Genomic DNA, 13,242 nt, shown 5'->3' with positions numbered 1-13,242 from the left:
AATTACAGTGAAAGCAATGAAGATTTTGTAGGTTTTGAACTAAATAACAGTAAACCTTTTTTTGATTTATGGTATTTTTCTTATTTTGATGTTTTGAGCTCTTTTGTGTTTAGAACAATTTTTTCTAATTTTTAAATTTTTTTTTGTTGGAAAAGTAATTGAATGAAGACTTACAAATCAGGATAGGAAGTAAAACACAAAAGTAAGAAGCAGGGAACGAATTATAAAGCGAAGGAAAGAAACATACCTAAGAAACCTAGTCCCAAAATCACAAGAAAGACTTAGGTAGATTCAAGACAGCATGGGTATAAGAGTAGGTCATGGGGAAAACCCAGCAAAATCCCTTCAGTCACAAGTGAGAAATATAAACAGAGGTGCATCAGGTACAAAAGAAGGTCCAGGCCACATGAAATATTCCACCACCCACTGCCCAAAATTCATCACTTCTCCCAACAGACAATGACAAGCCTGATGCCAGTGTAGTTGTTAGACTAACATGAAGAATGTCTTGTTATCTCACACCAAACAAAGTGGACGATACTGACATTTATGAAATAACAATGTGCAAATTAAAGGCCCTAAAACCCACATGTGCAGAAATGGTGGAAAACAAAAATATAACAATAAATACTTCCACAACATGAAATATCTTTGGAGATACTTCCACTAAAAAAAACCTATATCTGAAAATTTTCCAAGCGATAAAAAGATATGTCATTACACTCATTCTCATTCTAGGCTGTGTCCACCCACTGCAAGGCATAGCCTTCCACCAACGACGTCAAGTCTGTCTATCTGCTGCTTTCCTCGGCCATATGATGCTCTCTTTCTCTATGATGTCATCACGCCATCTTTTGTGTGGTCTATTTCTCGATCTTTTCCCTCTATGGGTCTGCCATTCTGTGATTCTTTTTATCCATCTGTTGTATTTTAATCGAGAAATGTGTCCAGCCCATTTCCATTTTGATTCTGCAATATACTTGGAGATGTCTCTTGCCCCAGTGTTTCTTCTGATCTATGAGCACAGTATTCTGGAGCTTGATCTTTACCATCTTTCTTTTCATTGCTCTTTGTGTTGTTGCAAACTTGAGTTAAGCTGTTTAGTGAGTGTCAATTTCATTATATATATATTCTGGTTAAATAACTCAGTACTTCCTTGCCACTTAGTATTAGTACATCACTCATTATCCCACCTATCCCTTGTGATTTTCTCTTCTTTATTTGTTTCATTGCTCTTTCCACTTCATACTCAGTTATTGGTGGTACTTGCTCTGTGTCTGGACTTGTTTTTACTGTGTTTGTCTAGTTGGTGACTGTTGACCAGTACAAATTTTTGTAGAAGTTGGAACAAATTCCCAACACTTCTGTTCTTTCTGATGTGATCTTCCCTGATGATGTGTGATTTTTCTTTTGGATCCACAATTGTATATCTCCTTTGGTCCAGTGCCTTTCACTAACATTTCTTCAATCATTTCTTTTCTTTTGTGTCTTGCTCTCGTTCTTCTTTCCTTCTTGACAATTTTGTTCAGTTCGGCATATTCTACCCTTTCTCTTGCTGTTTTGTTCTCTTTTCTTCTTAACTCCTTTTTTTTTAGTATCTAGTTCTTCAATGTCCTTGTCTGCATCTGACCTGTTTTCCCCAGATTTTGCCACTGTGACTTGTACTGTCCTTATTTCTTCCTGTAGGATTGTAGTCAGAGTTTCTGGAATTGGCTGTTCCTCACTAAGTGCTTCAAATCTGTTTTTCAGCTGTAGTTCGAATGTCTCCTTGTATCTCTCTCTATCATTTGTATATTTGTTTTTAAAGATTTATTTCTCTGGATTCTCTTTAGATGTACCAGTCTCTTGTCCAGTTTTGATTTCCATCTCACCATTCTGTGGATGCTTCCAATGTCTACGTTTGTTATGACGCAGTTCTAAATGATGTTCCTTGTAGAGGTTAGTAAAAAGTCTATTTGGTTCATTGTGTTTCCATCAGATGACTCCCATGTCAAGTATCTTTTCCTGGCTTTTTCAAAATATGTGCTTCCTGCTATGATCAAATAGTTGGCTTCCACAAATTGTATTAGCCTCTTTCATTTCTCTCTCAGATTTCAAATGGTCCCATACATCTAACATTTTCCTTCTTATTTTTGATCCCGATCTTCACATTGAAGTTTCCCATAATTATGTGGTATGTGGTGTTTTCTATTTTCTCATATAATTGATCTATCTCTTCATCATCAACATCTGTATTACCTGGAGTGATGTATTGTCTTGAAGTTTCAGTCTGCAGGATATAATTCTGTCTGAGTATGTTTCAAACCTTTCAACGTAGTCTTTTAGTCTTAGATGAATGCTATACCTTTTTTCATTTGTGTTCTCTTCTGTTCTTCTGATCTCATAGATCCATATGCCTCCCATTAGTTCATCAAGTTGCTTAGTCTGACTATGTCCCAAGAGATGTTTCTTAGCTCCTCGGTCAGTCTTTTTAAATCATCTTCGGCTCTACTTGTTCTTGTGTTGTATGTACATAAGATGATTTTGGCAGTACTACTTTTCCCTCATTTGGCCTTACAACTCCCCTTCAGGTTTGGTTGTGTTGTATGTACATAAGATGATTTTGGCAGTACTACTTTTCCCTCATTTGGCCTTACAACTCCCCTTCAGGTTTGGTTGTGTTGTATGTACATAAGATGATTTTGGCAGTACTACTTTTCCCTCATTTGGCCTTACAACTCCCCTTCAGGTTTGGTTGTGTTGTATGTACATAAGATGATTTTGGCAGTACTACTTTTCCCTCATTTGGCCTTACAACTCCCCTTCAGGTTTGGTCGTAATGCGTCATTGAGAGATACCTTCTCTGAGCTATAAGTTGTTTGTGCCTTTTGCTCTTCAGAGCCTCGTGCATTACAGCCTTCCTTTTGTTTCTTCATCTCATTCTTTGATGGCAATTTCACCTACCATCAATGTATTGGCCAGGCATGCTGTTGATGGGTTTCTTTGTGGAGGTGTTCTTCCAGTAGCCTTCATGTCATTACACACAAGTGCCAAATAAGGAAGTGGTGATTGAACAATCAGTATAGGAAGTCAGCTATGATAGGAGGGTGTGTCACACTGCTATTGGTGGAGGGTGCATCACCATTTGCATGTTACAGCACATCAGTATCACATGGAAACACATAAGTTTTAGAGCCTCGGGGCTAGTGACCAGAAAAAAATTGTGCAAATTGAGGACAGTACAAAATTGAAGAAAGCTATTATGTGTAAGAAGGTAAGGTCAGAATTACCACTTTTTTGAAAATTATTTATAAAAATTAAATACAAAAAAAATAATATAATAATATGATCATGAGACTACAAATTTCACATTAATAGTATTATCAAACAGGCTAACAGCAACCAATATTTCAACTTATAATTTTCTGAGCATCTAGTACTATTAAATTGATCAACATTAAAAACCATATTTTATAGAAAGAGAACACTATATAAAGATATATTGTATGTATGTATGTATGTCATTAAAATATATGACATAACAATACCTACACAAATAGTTGATTGTACCAAAGTCATTAACAAAGCAAAAAATAAAAATCTTACTACAAGTAATTGTTTTTCAATACTACAATATCTTAGCTCCAATAAACTGTAAACACTATAAGTATACGTATATAAAGAGGAAACATTGTTTTATGTTCACAACTTATATTCAGAAGTTGTTCAATAAAAACTATTGCAGTAACATATTTAAAAATAAAGGTTTTTTTTGTTTGCAAATGATATTAGATGTTGAAAAGAATTAGATTATTATCACAATAACAAAAATGAAAACAGTTACAGGTTATCATAAAGTCAGTGGTTTGGGGCTAAGATTTCTATTTACTGAACGAGATCATGTAAAATACTGCAAGTGAAGACAGTATTTAAACTTACCATGTAACTTGTGGTTTTGGGTTGCCTGTAACTTTACAAACGAATTCTGCACTCTTGTTTTCTACAGCCACAATCTGCCGGAGTGGGACAATAAATTCTGGTGGACTTGAAGCTGTTTTATGTTTAAGATAAAAAATATTTATAAAGTTGTTTTGTCACATTAAAAGTAATTAATTATTTGGAATACTTATTTTGATAGAAGTTTTACTAAACTTATACTTTTTTTTTAAGTTACACTATAGAATCTTATTATCTTTGAAAGTTTTATACAAGGACATTTTAAGTGTATAAATAAAGTAAAGAAATTACTCAATGGGTCTTTGATCTTAACAGAAGATGAGTTTACTGATGGGGGACTAATGCCAGCTTCATTCACAGCAAACACACGGAATTCATACTGTCTATCTTCAATCAAGTTTGAGATGTTGATTTGGGTTGTAATGCAAAGGAACTGGTTAACCCGCTGCCACGTCTGAGTGCCATGTTCCCGTTTATCTATCCAGTAACCCTGTATTCGGGCACCACCATCTGATTCAGGTTTCTCCCAAGAAAGATTTACAAAATCACCACCAACCTCTGTTACAGTTGGCACTCCTGGTGCAGAAGGTGGATCTAGAGCAAATATAAAGTGTTAATTATATAAGTTATTATAAAGTATACATATGTTTTAATTCCAATAAAAAAATCGTTCATTAAGTCAAATAAATCTCTTAAATTTGTAAAATGTTATTAATTGTTTTGCATTTAAACTTCCTCTATAATTCAGCAAATACTATGAAAGAATACTATGTTTTCGAAGGAAAATAACTTGAATAATTATTTTTTAATCATATATATATATAATAGTTAAAAAAATACATAATAATGATGTACATTAAAAACAATGTGATGTATTAAATAAAAGCAATAAAATATTATGCTCATTATGAGTCATAAAGATTCAAGAAATTTTCATTATAAAAGTAAAATCCATTTAAAATTTCATTATCATGAATAATGTGATAAAGATCATCTTTCATACAACTTAAAGTTTTTTATACATTTTGGAGACTATTCCATTTAAACTACTATTACTTACCAAATGGATTTTTGGCAATTATTGGATTAGTACCCTCTAGTGGCAAACCCTGTCCATTTTCATTAACAGCCATTACACGGAAGAGGTATTCTCCACCTTCTGTTAAACCTTGAACTGTACAGTTTGTATCCTGTTGATCAAATTAACACCAATCTTGTTAAATGTTCCATTTAAATGCTTCTATTTCATCACTATCATTGGAGTACTAGAAATTACCACATGGAAGTAAGATTTGGTACATTTTTCAGTGTAAAACTTATGTTTATAGATATATTTACAGCTTAAAATATAAATTAGTACAAAATTTCTATTTTAAGTAAACTATTTATATCTCAAGCACCTTCCAATTTTGATAATTCAGATATAATTCAAATACGTAAGTGTTTTTACCTTAGAATGTCTATAGCTTTTTAAATTTACCTCCCAAAACAGATAAAAAAATGTGATATTTCAAAACCTGCCTTGATGGGACTCTACACTCCAGCCTCTTTGAAATCCTATCTGGATGTCTTTGGGTGGATGCTTATCCCATCAATCTTGATGTTTACCCATGGCCATTAATGCATACTGTCACAAGATTACTAGTTTTCCCTCACGGTATTTTTCTTCATCCACATGCCCGTTCCAGACCATAATAACCCATGAACTTTCATGGGTAAAGCAGAAGGGGAATGCTGCCCATCCCTGCCATTCCTTTGATTGAATAAATTAGGGGTGGTCACCCATTTCACCGTGTTAGCATTCCTCCAAAGATTCCACTGTTTCTTGCCCCAATTTCTTCTAGTGGAGTATGAGAGTCCTTGCCACTTTCCAGTTCTGAGCCACAAGGGTGGTGAACCATGGAGGTAACCTTTTGAATGTGCTCACTTCCATTCAGTAGAGAGTGGGACAGTGGTGTTCTGCCGGTGTAGATGGCATTGATTATCCAATCGTGCACTCCATCTCTGTGCGGTGGATCCTGGAGATCGATGTTGCGCACCCAGCTTCTGTGTGGTCTTATCCAAGGGATGATGTTGTATATATATCACAATAGTATATTCCATTAATTCGAGTAGATCTGCTAATGTTGCAGTTCACCCCTCTGATTGGGATCACCAATCCTACAAGTGACTGGATGTTGTTTCTCAGTGAGTGGTTTTGGATTAAAGCTAGAGCAGTCAACCTTAAACCTCACATGTGTTGATCGGGATTCCTCATCTTACCATAGTCATGGGTTTTGGGCTCATTTACTCCCCCTCTGTTTGGTGGGTCCCAGAGGTTGATGTTGTGCAGATCAAGTTTGATTTGCCCCAGCTCTGTAGTTGCTCAAAGTGTCAGCCCATCATCCATGTATTCCAGCTTTTGTGTGGCACTATTCACAGGATGATGTTGCACAGAGTGAATGTTGTCCCTCTGGCATTCCATTTTAGGGAAGTTCACTGCCTGAGGTAGATGTTGCATACAGTGGAAATGGCCCAATTGGTTTTGGATTGGAGGTGAACTGCCACATTGGCACATCCCTTCCAACCACTGTTCGGAACTTGGGTTCCAAGATGACTGGTGTTTCTTGTGGGTTTGCACACGTGTGCCCTGTTTATTCAGCTGGTATGGAATTTTTATCTTTTCATTCTACTTAACTTGAGGTGAAGATGGTGTAGATCCCCTCCTAGCACGGATCAGATTATGTATGCCTTATGCTGCCGGACTGTGGCCTGAAGTTGACCTGTTGAGTGTAGTCTGATGCTCCCTAGCCACTTTACACAAAGGGGCACATCCATTTTAAGTTTTCCTACCATTTGATCTGTGGCTGGGAGCCCTCCATTCATTCTTATCCTGGAATACAATTCCAGTGATTTCAATGGGATGTGGGGTCAGTACCACTTCCCACCCTTCTTCCTCCACTTAAAACCAGTGCTTAATTTCTGCCTAATCTCAAAGGTTAGGTAAAATCAAGTGCATCAGGAGGGTGTGTCACACTCCTAACGGTGGAGGGTTGTTGGATGAAATTTACATGCAAAGATGCAATGAACCACATTGATCATGAGGTAGGTGGGAATTTTCTAGGCTTGTGGCACGCAAAAAAAAATTGCATATAGAGAGCAGCAGTGAAGGAAAATAGCTATTATGTGAGGAAATGTTAGTACCTAATGGAAATATATTTTCAGTGTAGGAAAATAATAACTTTGACTATTATATCTTAATATTTAAACTAACAACAGCCATTAACTGTTTTACTTGACAATTAGTGATGACTTAAACCAACAAGTCAGTAACTTACATACCTAATATTATTACTTAAACCCACAACAGCCAACAATGGGCTCACCTGAATGTAGCTTCAGACTTAAAGCAACAATGGCTTCTGAAAGATATACTAGAAAGTTGCCTGTGACTAAATACAGCAAAAGGCTTAGATGAACTTACCCTACTGTAGCTTGTGGCTATCACCCACTGACTATGACTAGTTTCCTTTCTCTCCACAACATAATGTGTGATTTTGGAGCCACCATCATGAGCTGGTGGTCGCCAGGAAAGTGATGCCGTATGCTGTGTGATATCAGAGACCTCTAGTGGTCCTTCAGGTGGTCCAGGAAGACCTTTAATATATAAAAAAAAGTACAATTGACATACAAATAATCTTTCAAAGTAGCAGCTACATATTTTTTAAATTAAAATGATCAAGATGTTTGAAAGTATGGCGATACTGATTTTCAGATAATAAATACAAAATTATATCATACCAATTTTCTCAACTAGTTGAATTATACTGTAGACTGTTATAATGATATGCCTCAGTTTAAGATACTAAATAGTGTTTTAATATATATTTTGACTGCAATTTTTAGACATACTTAGATGCATGTTTCAGTGTTATATGGGTGTCGTAAACATACATACTTGCTAACTATACGTGTAGAAAAATTGTATTCATTTTTATTGATGTAGCACCTATACTTTAATTAACCATAAAAGAGCTATTTACTTTATCCTCTACACCCACCTGTAACAATCATAGAGAAACTGGCATCTGCCACTCCACTTTCATTCCTTACTGTTAGCTTGTACTTGCCCTCATCATTCTTCAAGGCTTCTCTCAAAAAGATGATGACATAATCATCAAAAATGGTCATTTTCATATGTTCATTCTCATTCACTTCCAGTCCATGCTTAAACAAATTCACTTCAAATGGTCCAGTTCCAGAGAAGAAAATCTTCACTTTTCCATTATCATGTTCAGGGAAGCAGACTTCATTAGGACATCTTTCAATCTTTGGAGGAGCTATGAAATTAAAAAAAAAAAGAATATTAAATCTTTGGTTCCGAAATAGAATCTTGATACAAAAGCTTTTAAACATGTTAAAAGTATGATCACCAAAGTTATGGTCAAAAACATTGGTTCTTTGTCTTTAACTTATAAACACATTAGTGTTTCATGTCGTGTCTTTGATGTACAGTTCTTATAAATACATTAGTGTTTCCGTATTTATAAGGACTGTACATCAAAGACACGACAGCATATTTTTATGGTGGTTCAAAAGCAAAATACCTCAAACTATAATACATGTAGGCCTAAATTTTATGATATAAATCACTTAAACTGCATGGGTTTTTTTTCCCACATTCCTCATAATATGTCAATTTTGGATTCAAAATCTTAGAATTGTTAAAAAAAACTTTCAGCATTTAAATTATAACTTATAATACATGTAATTCAATATTTCTAATGTGTTATCTTAAATATACATCTCTTCAGCCTTTTTTTAAAAAAGTTATGTAAACATTATTATGGTTTTTGAGCTTAATGTATTATAGAAATTATAGAGATTTTACTGTTTATAAGGACTGTACATCAAAGACACGACATGAAACACTAATGTATTTATAAGGACTGTACATCAAAGACACGACATGAAAACTAATTTTGTGGAAACAGTTTTCCTGATGCCTTATGTATCTCCTTTTAGTTGCAGTTGACAGTAAACTCTGATGAATGTCTTTGAAAATCAGATCAAAGAAATGGTCTTTGTTAACAAAGTTCCTTCTAAACTGACCTATCATAAATCAGAGATATCCTAGTTTTTGCCTATTGTGTTATGGACTAACCATAAAAACGACTACATTTGTAGGACCTGACACATCAGTCTATTTTGCATGTTCAATTAAATGGAGTATTTTTAAAATGTGCGTGTGAGGTCCTAATAAAGTATCCAGACATGCAGCATACATTATTCTACTGTACTGTTGTCAATTATGCAAAAACTAAGAAAGATTGAATATGTTTACAGCTACTTTTGTTTTACTGAATTATTTCAAGTCATCAAATCTTGAGAATCTAATAGACTAACAGTACAACCATATTTACTTTTATATAACATTAAATGTTCTTACCTGCAACTTGATAGAGAGTGATAACTTAACACAGAAACTGTTTTACTCAATGCTAATTACACAAACATGTAATTTCTTACACTATGATAGGTTTAACTTACTATCGCAGTTTTGTAATTTAAATACTGTAACCTGCAACACCTTAGATATTAGATATTATAACTGTTGTTCACTTCCTCAGTCAATGAGAGAAAAAATGACTGGGTGGACTTGTAGAGTACAACAAGGTCACAATGGGTCCTAATATTCCTTCTACAATGGTCAAGATTTGATTATGTCCAACCATACCATATGAAGAACATCAGACAATTTGCTACATGGCATTTGATTTACATATCTTGATTTGAAAGCATATCTTCAATAGTTTTATAGTACAAAGTGTGGATAATGAATAACATTATGTGATCTAATGGGTCACATTTCCTTACTGATGGGAAAAAGCACAAATAGAGAGTGAACTAAATGAAGCATTTGACTTCACAATTGTTTCAACAGTGTGCAGGAAGTGTAAATGATCTAATGAACCTTATTTTTGGAAGGGTGAATAACTACCAGAATTTGCTTGAACAATTTTGCTGATCTTGTATGACCAATAATATTGCATTTCAAGATGATAATGTTTTACTCCAAGACTATTGGATTGAAGTTTAAGAAGTAAAACACATACCCGCTACATTAAGTCTTGCAGTACATCTGTCTGAGCCTAGAGAGTTATTGACTTCACACGTGTAATCTCCATCATCTGTGTCCCAAACTTCTGTAATTTGAAGCTTATAAACTCCATCCTCTTTTTCTAGAGCTTTAATACGTCCTCCTGGATGAATTTCTCGTCCATTCTTAAACCTGATGTTTAAAAATCTTGCATAAGTCTAAGGTTTTGAAATTCGATTAAAGAAACATGATTGTAATTAAATAATTATTAACATTAGATTTGACAAAGAAACCTTTAAATAGACAATTTTGGCAACGGCAAAGTTTTACTGTCATTCTAATTAAAGATGAAAAAATATATTTCTAAAAGAATTAGTTTGATAACTTAAATCATTATGGGATTACACCAATCTAAATTTTAACTAAAAATGGAAAACAAAATCTACTTAATTAATGTATAACAGTTACCCACATGTAAAACTGTTAGCATATTTGTAGAATCAAAAGTGATACAGAAATTATGAATGGATTAAATTTTAGGTATAATAAAAAATCATAAAAAAATAAAATAAAATGACACAATAAAACATCTTACCACTGAGCTACAGGGTGTGGTTTACCAATTGCTTCACATTCCAGTGTCACAGACTTGTTAAGATTGGTATTCTTATTCAAAAGCTTTCTGACAAATTCTGGCTTAACACCATCTACAAAAATTCCAATAAAATGCCCAACTTACAATTCTTCTTAAAAGAATAATCAAACTTGTTGTAGTTAGGTAATAATAATAATAAGTAATGATATAAAATATTTAAATGTTTCATTTTAATACTAATAAATTGAAGAATATTCTAGCCAGTGTACTTATGCATATTCATGTTTTGGTACTAATTTCCAGCTAGGAATATGTACATTGGGAGCAAATATTAAATGAAAGATGAGTGAAAATTAGTATTACGAATAATACTTTTATACAAAAACGTTTTTCACACATAGATAAATAGAAAGATACTTAATTTCAAATGACAGACAAATTAAAATATCTAAAAATAATTTGCTTTCAATAGCCTATCAATGTTTAAAAGGGATACAAATGAAAAATATGTATTAAAAATATTTGTTAAACTACAAATATCTTGGCAGTGAAAAAAGTACAATGTGAAGTATAGGTGAGTAAATTTATCATTCATTCTACATAAAACTTTTAAACTTTATCACAGTTAAAGTACCACTCACATCTTTTGACAAACAGATCAGAATATCTAAAACTAGCTTAATGAAAAATTGCTTTCAGTAAAGTTGTAGTATTGAAGAAATGGCAAGAATTTCATTAGAATGGAACTACTTAGAAGAGAGACATTTAATACCTGAAAATTCTTGGATTTTCACCGGTCCAGATGTCATTACAGGCTCACTCTTACCAGCAGCATTCACAGCAAAAACTCTGAAGTCACACTCACTACCCTCTGTAAGGTTCAAGACTGTGTACTCACAGTCAATAACACTGTAATCATTAGCTTTGAACCAGAAAGAGCTGCCTTTTTCTCGTTTCTCAACGATGTATCCTACCAAGAAAATGTAAGTAGAGAATGTATAGTTTAAACCATAACTTCTTCATATAAAACTAAACATAACATAACTTTTAAAGCGATTCTAACTTTTAGAAGCAATTTAAATTAGTTCTTTGTAACACTGCCAAACATCTACAAGGAAGTTTAACATATTTATCATGGAATTTTATTTATCTCTAAAAGAAAGTACATTTATATAGGTGTTAAATTTCATTATAATTAGTTTGTTTGTTATTAAGCACAAAGCTACACAAAGGGCTATCAGTGCTCTGCCCACCACGGGTATCGAAACCTAGTTTCTAGCAATATAAGTCTGCAGACATACCACGGTGCCACTGGGGGGCTCATTATAATTAGCAGAAGTGTATGGTTGCCCAAGTTCAATTGAATTTCTTTTCATAGAAAAACTATGAGATATAATTTACTAAAAACATATTTTTATTTGCTGTAAATACTGTGAAGAGATAACCTAACTACTCTGATTATGGTTTTCACCCAAACATGATACACAATAATTCCATATTACAATAAAGAATATTTCTGAAATAAAGAATATGAATTACTTTTCCTAAAATATTGAACTACAAGGTATTTGTAAGTATAAACAAATAGCTACATATTAAGTTTCACCTGTAATCTTGCTGCCTCCATCAGACTGTGGCTTGTCCCACTTCAGATCTACATAGCTTCGTCCAACTCGTGTGACCTTCAGGTTTTCAGGTGGAGATGGTGCAGCTGAAAAAAAGGTAAAACATTTATATATAAAATTTCTTTAACATTAGAATAATATAATCATATTAAGAAGTTAAAGTTTTTATTGAAATAATACACGAATGTGTCATAAAAACTGTTGTTTTGAAACACTTTGTTTTTATTAATCACTTGTTGAATTTCTTGGTTTGTTTTATAGCAAAGCCTCAATGGGCTTGCTGCTGTTTCCATTGCAAGGAACTGAATGTTGAATTTTAGCATTGCAATTCTGTCCCAACAGGTGGCTTATTGTTGAAATAACCGAGAAATGTGTCACAAAATTGATATTTTAAAACATTTACTTTTTAATTATATACTTTCCTTTAAATATAAATGAGTATGCTAATGATGTACAATGAATAAATATTCTAATAAAATTTAACTGACGTGTGACTAATACCGTTTAGCGTATAAACTTCCTGATCTAACTTTAGTGGTATAGTGGCTTCACACAATATCAAATTCATAACTTTTATTTCAGTATTCATATGTGAATGATCAATCTTCAGTACAATATAGCATTTTAGGTCTTTTCATGAAGTTGATAAATTTAAATAATTTAGAATTATTTATTTAAAATGGTATCATTTAAATACTTTCAAAAATAAGTTGTTTACCCACAAATTTTAAAGGTGTGTTTAAATTTCAATGATGTAAAAAACAATGTAATGTAAAATAAGATTACATTTTTGTTACTTTTCTGTTATATAAGATAATGTAATCCAGAACTTTATTTTTTATATGGAATGAATTTTTTTTTTTGCTGTTGGCTGTAGATAACACATAAGCCTACGTTTTTTTTTACTAATGATAGTAGTGTACTAAATTTTTATTTAATTAAATAATGCACTGCATAACATAGAATAATAACATGTAAAGAGCATGTTATTATTCTAATAATTGTTG

At 33.2% G+C, this 13,242-nt stretch overlaps 1 protein-coding gene across 1 annotated transcript in view; it reads right to left on the bottom strand.

The window, feature by feature from the left end:
• The window catches only part of LOC106469892 (twitchin-like), a gene marked incomplete at its 5' end in the record, with an annotated part of 114,304 nt that overhangs the window by 34,722 nt on the left and 66,340 nt on the right, over positions 1 to 13,242 (bottom strand). Inside the window, 9 exons of the mRNA XM_013930413.1 lie at positions 3,919 to 4,030; positions 4,228 to 4,530; positions 4,997 to 5,126; positions 7,400 to 7,572; positions 7,977 to 8,255; positions 10,032 to 10,207; positions 10,611 to 10,722; positions 11,383 to 11,580; positions 12,217 to 12,321. Coding sequence (XP_013785867.1) covers positions 3,919 to 4,030; positions 4,228 to 4,530; positions 4,997 to 5,126; positions 7,400 to 7,572; positions 7,977 to 8,255; positions 10,032 to 10,207; positions 10,611 to 10,722; positions 11,383 to 11,580; positions 12,217 to 12,321 — 1,588 coding nt within the window. The remainder of the gene's footprint in view (positions 1 to 3,918; positions 4,031 to 4,227; positions 4,531 to 4,996; positions 5,127 to 7,399; positions 7,573 to 7,976; positions 8,256 to 10,031; positions 10,208 to 10,610; positions 10,723 to 11,382; positions 11,581 to 12,216; positions 12,322 to 13,242) is intronic.

Source organism: Limulus polyphemus, unplaced genomic scaffold (genome assembly GCF_000517525.1).
Source record: "Limulus polyphemus unplaced genomic scaffold, Limulus_polyphemus-2.1.2 Scaffold3711, whole genome shotgun sequence".
NCBI lineage: Eukaryota > Metazoa > Arthropoda > Merostomata > Xiphosura > Limulidae > Limulus > Limulus polyphemus.
This window is presented reverse-complemented; position numbering and strand designations above follow the sequence as displayed.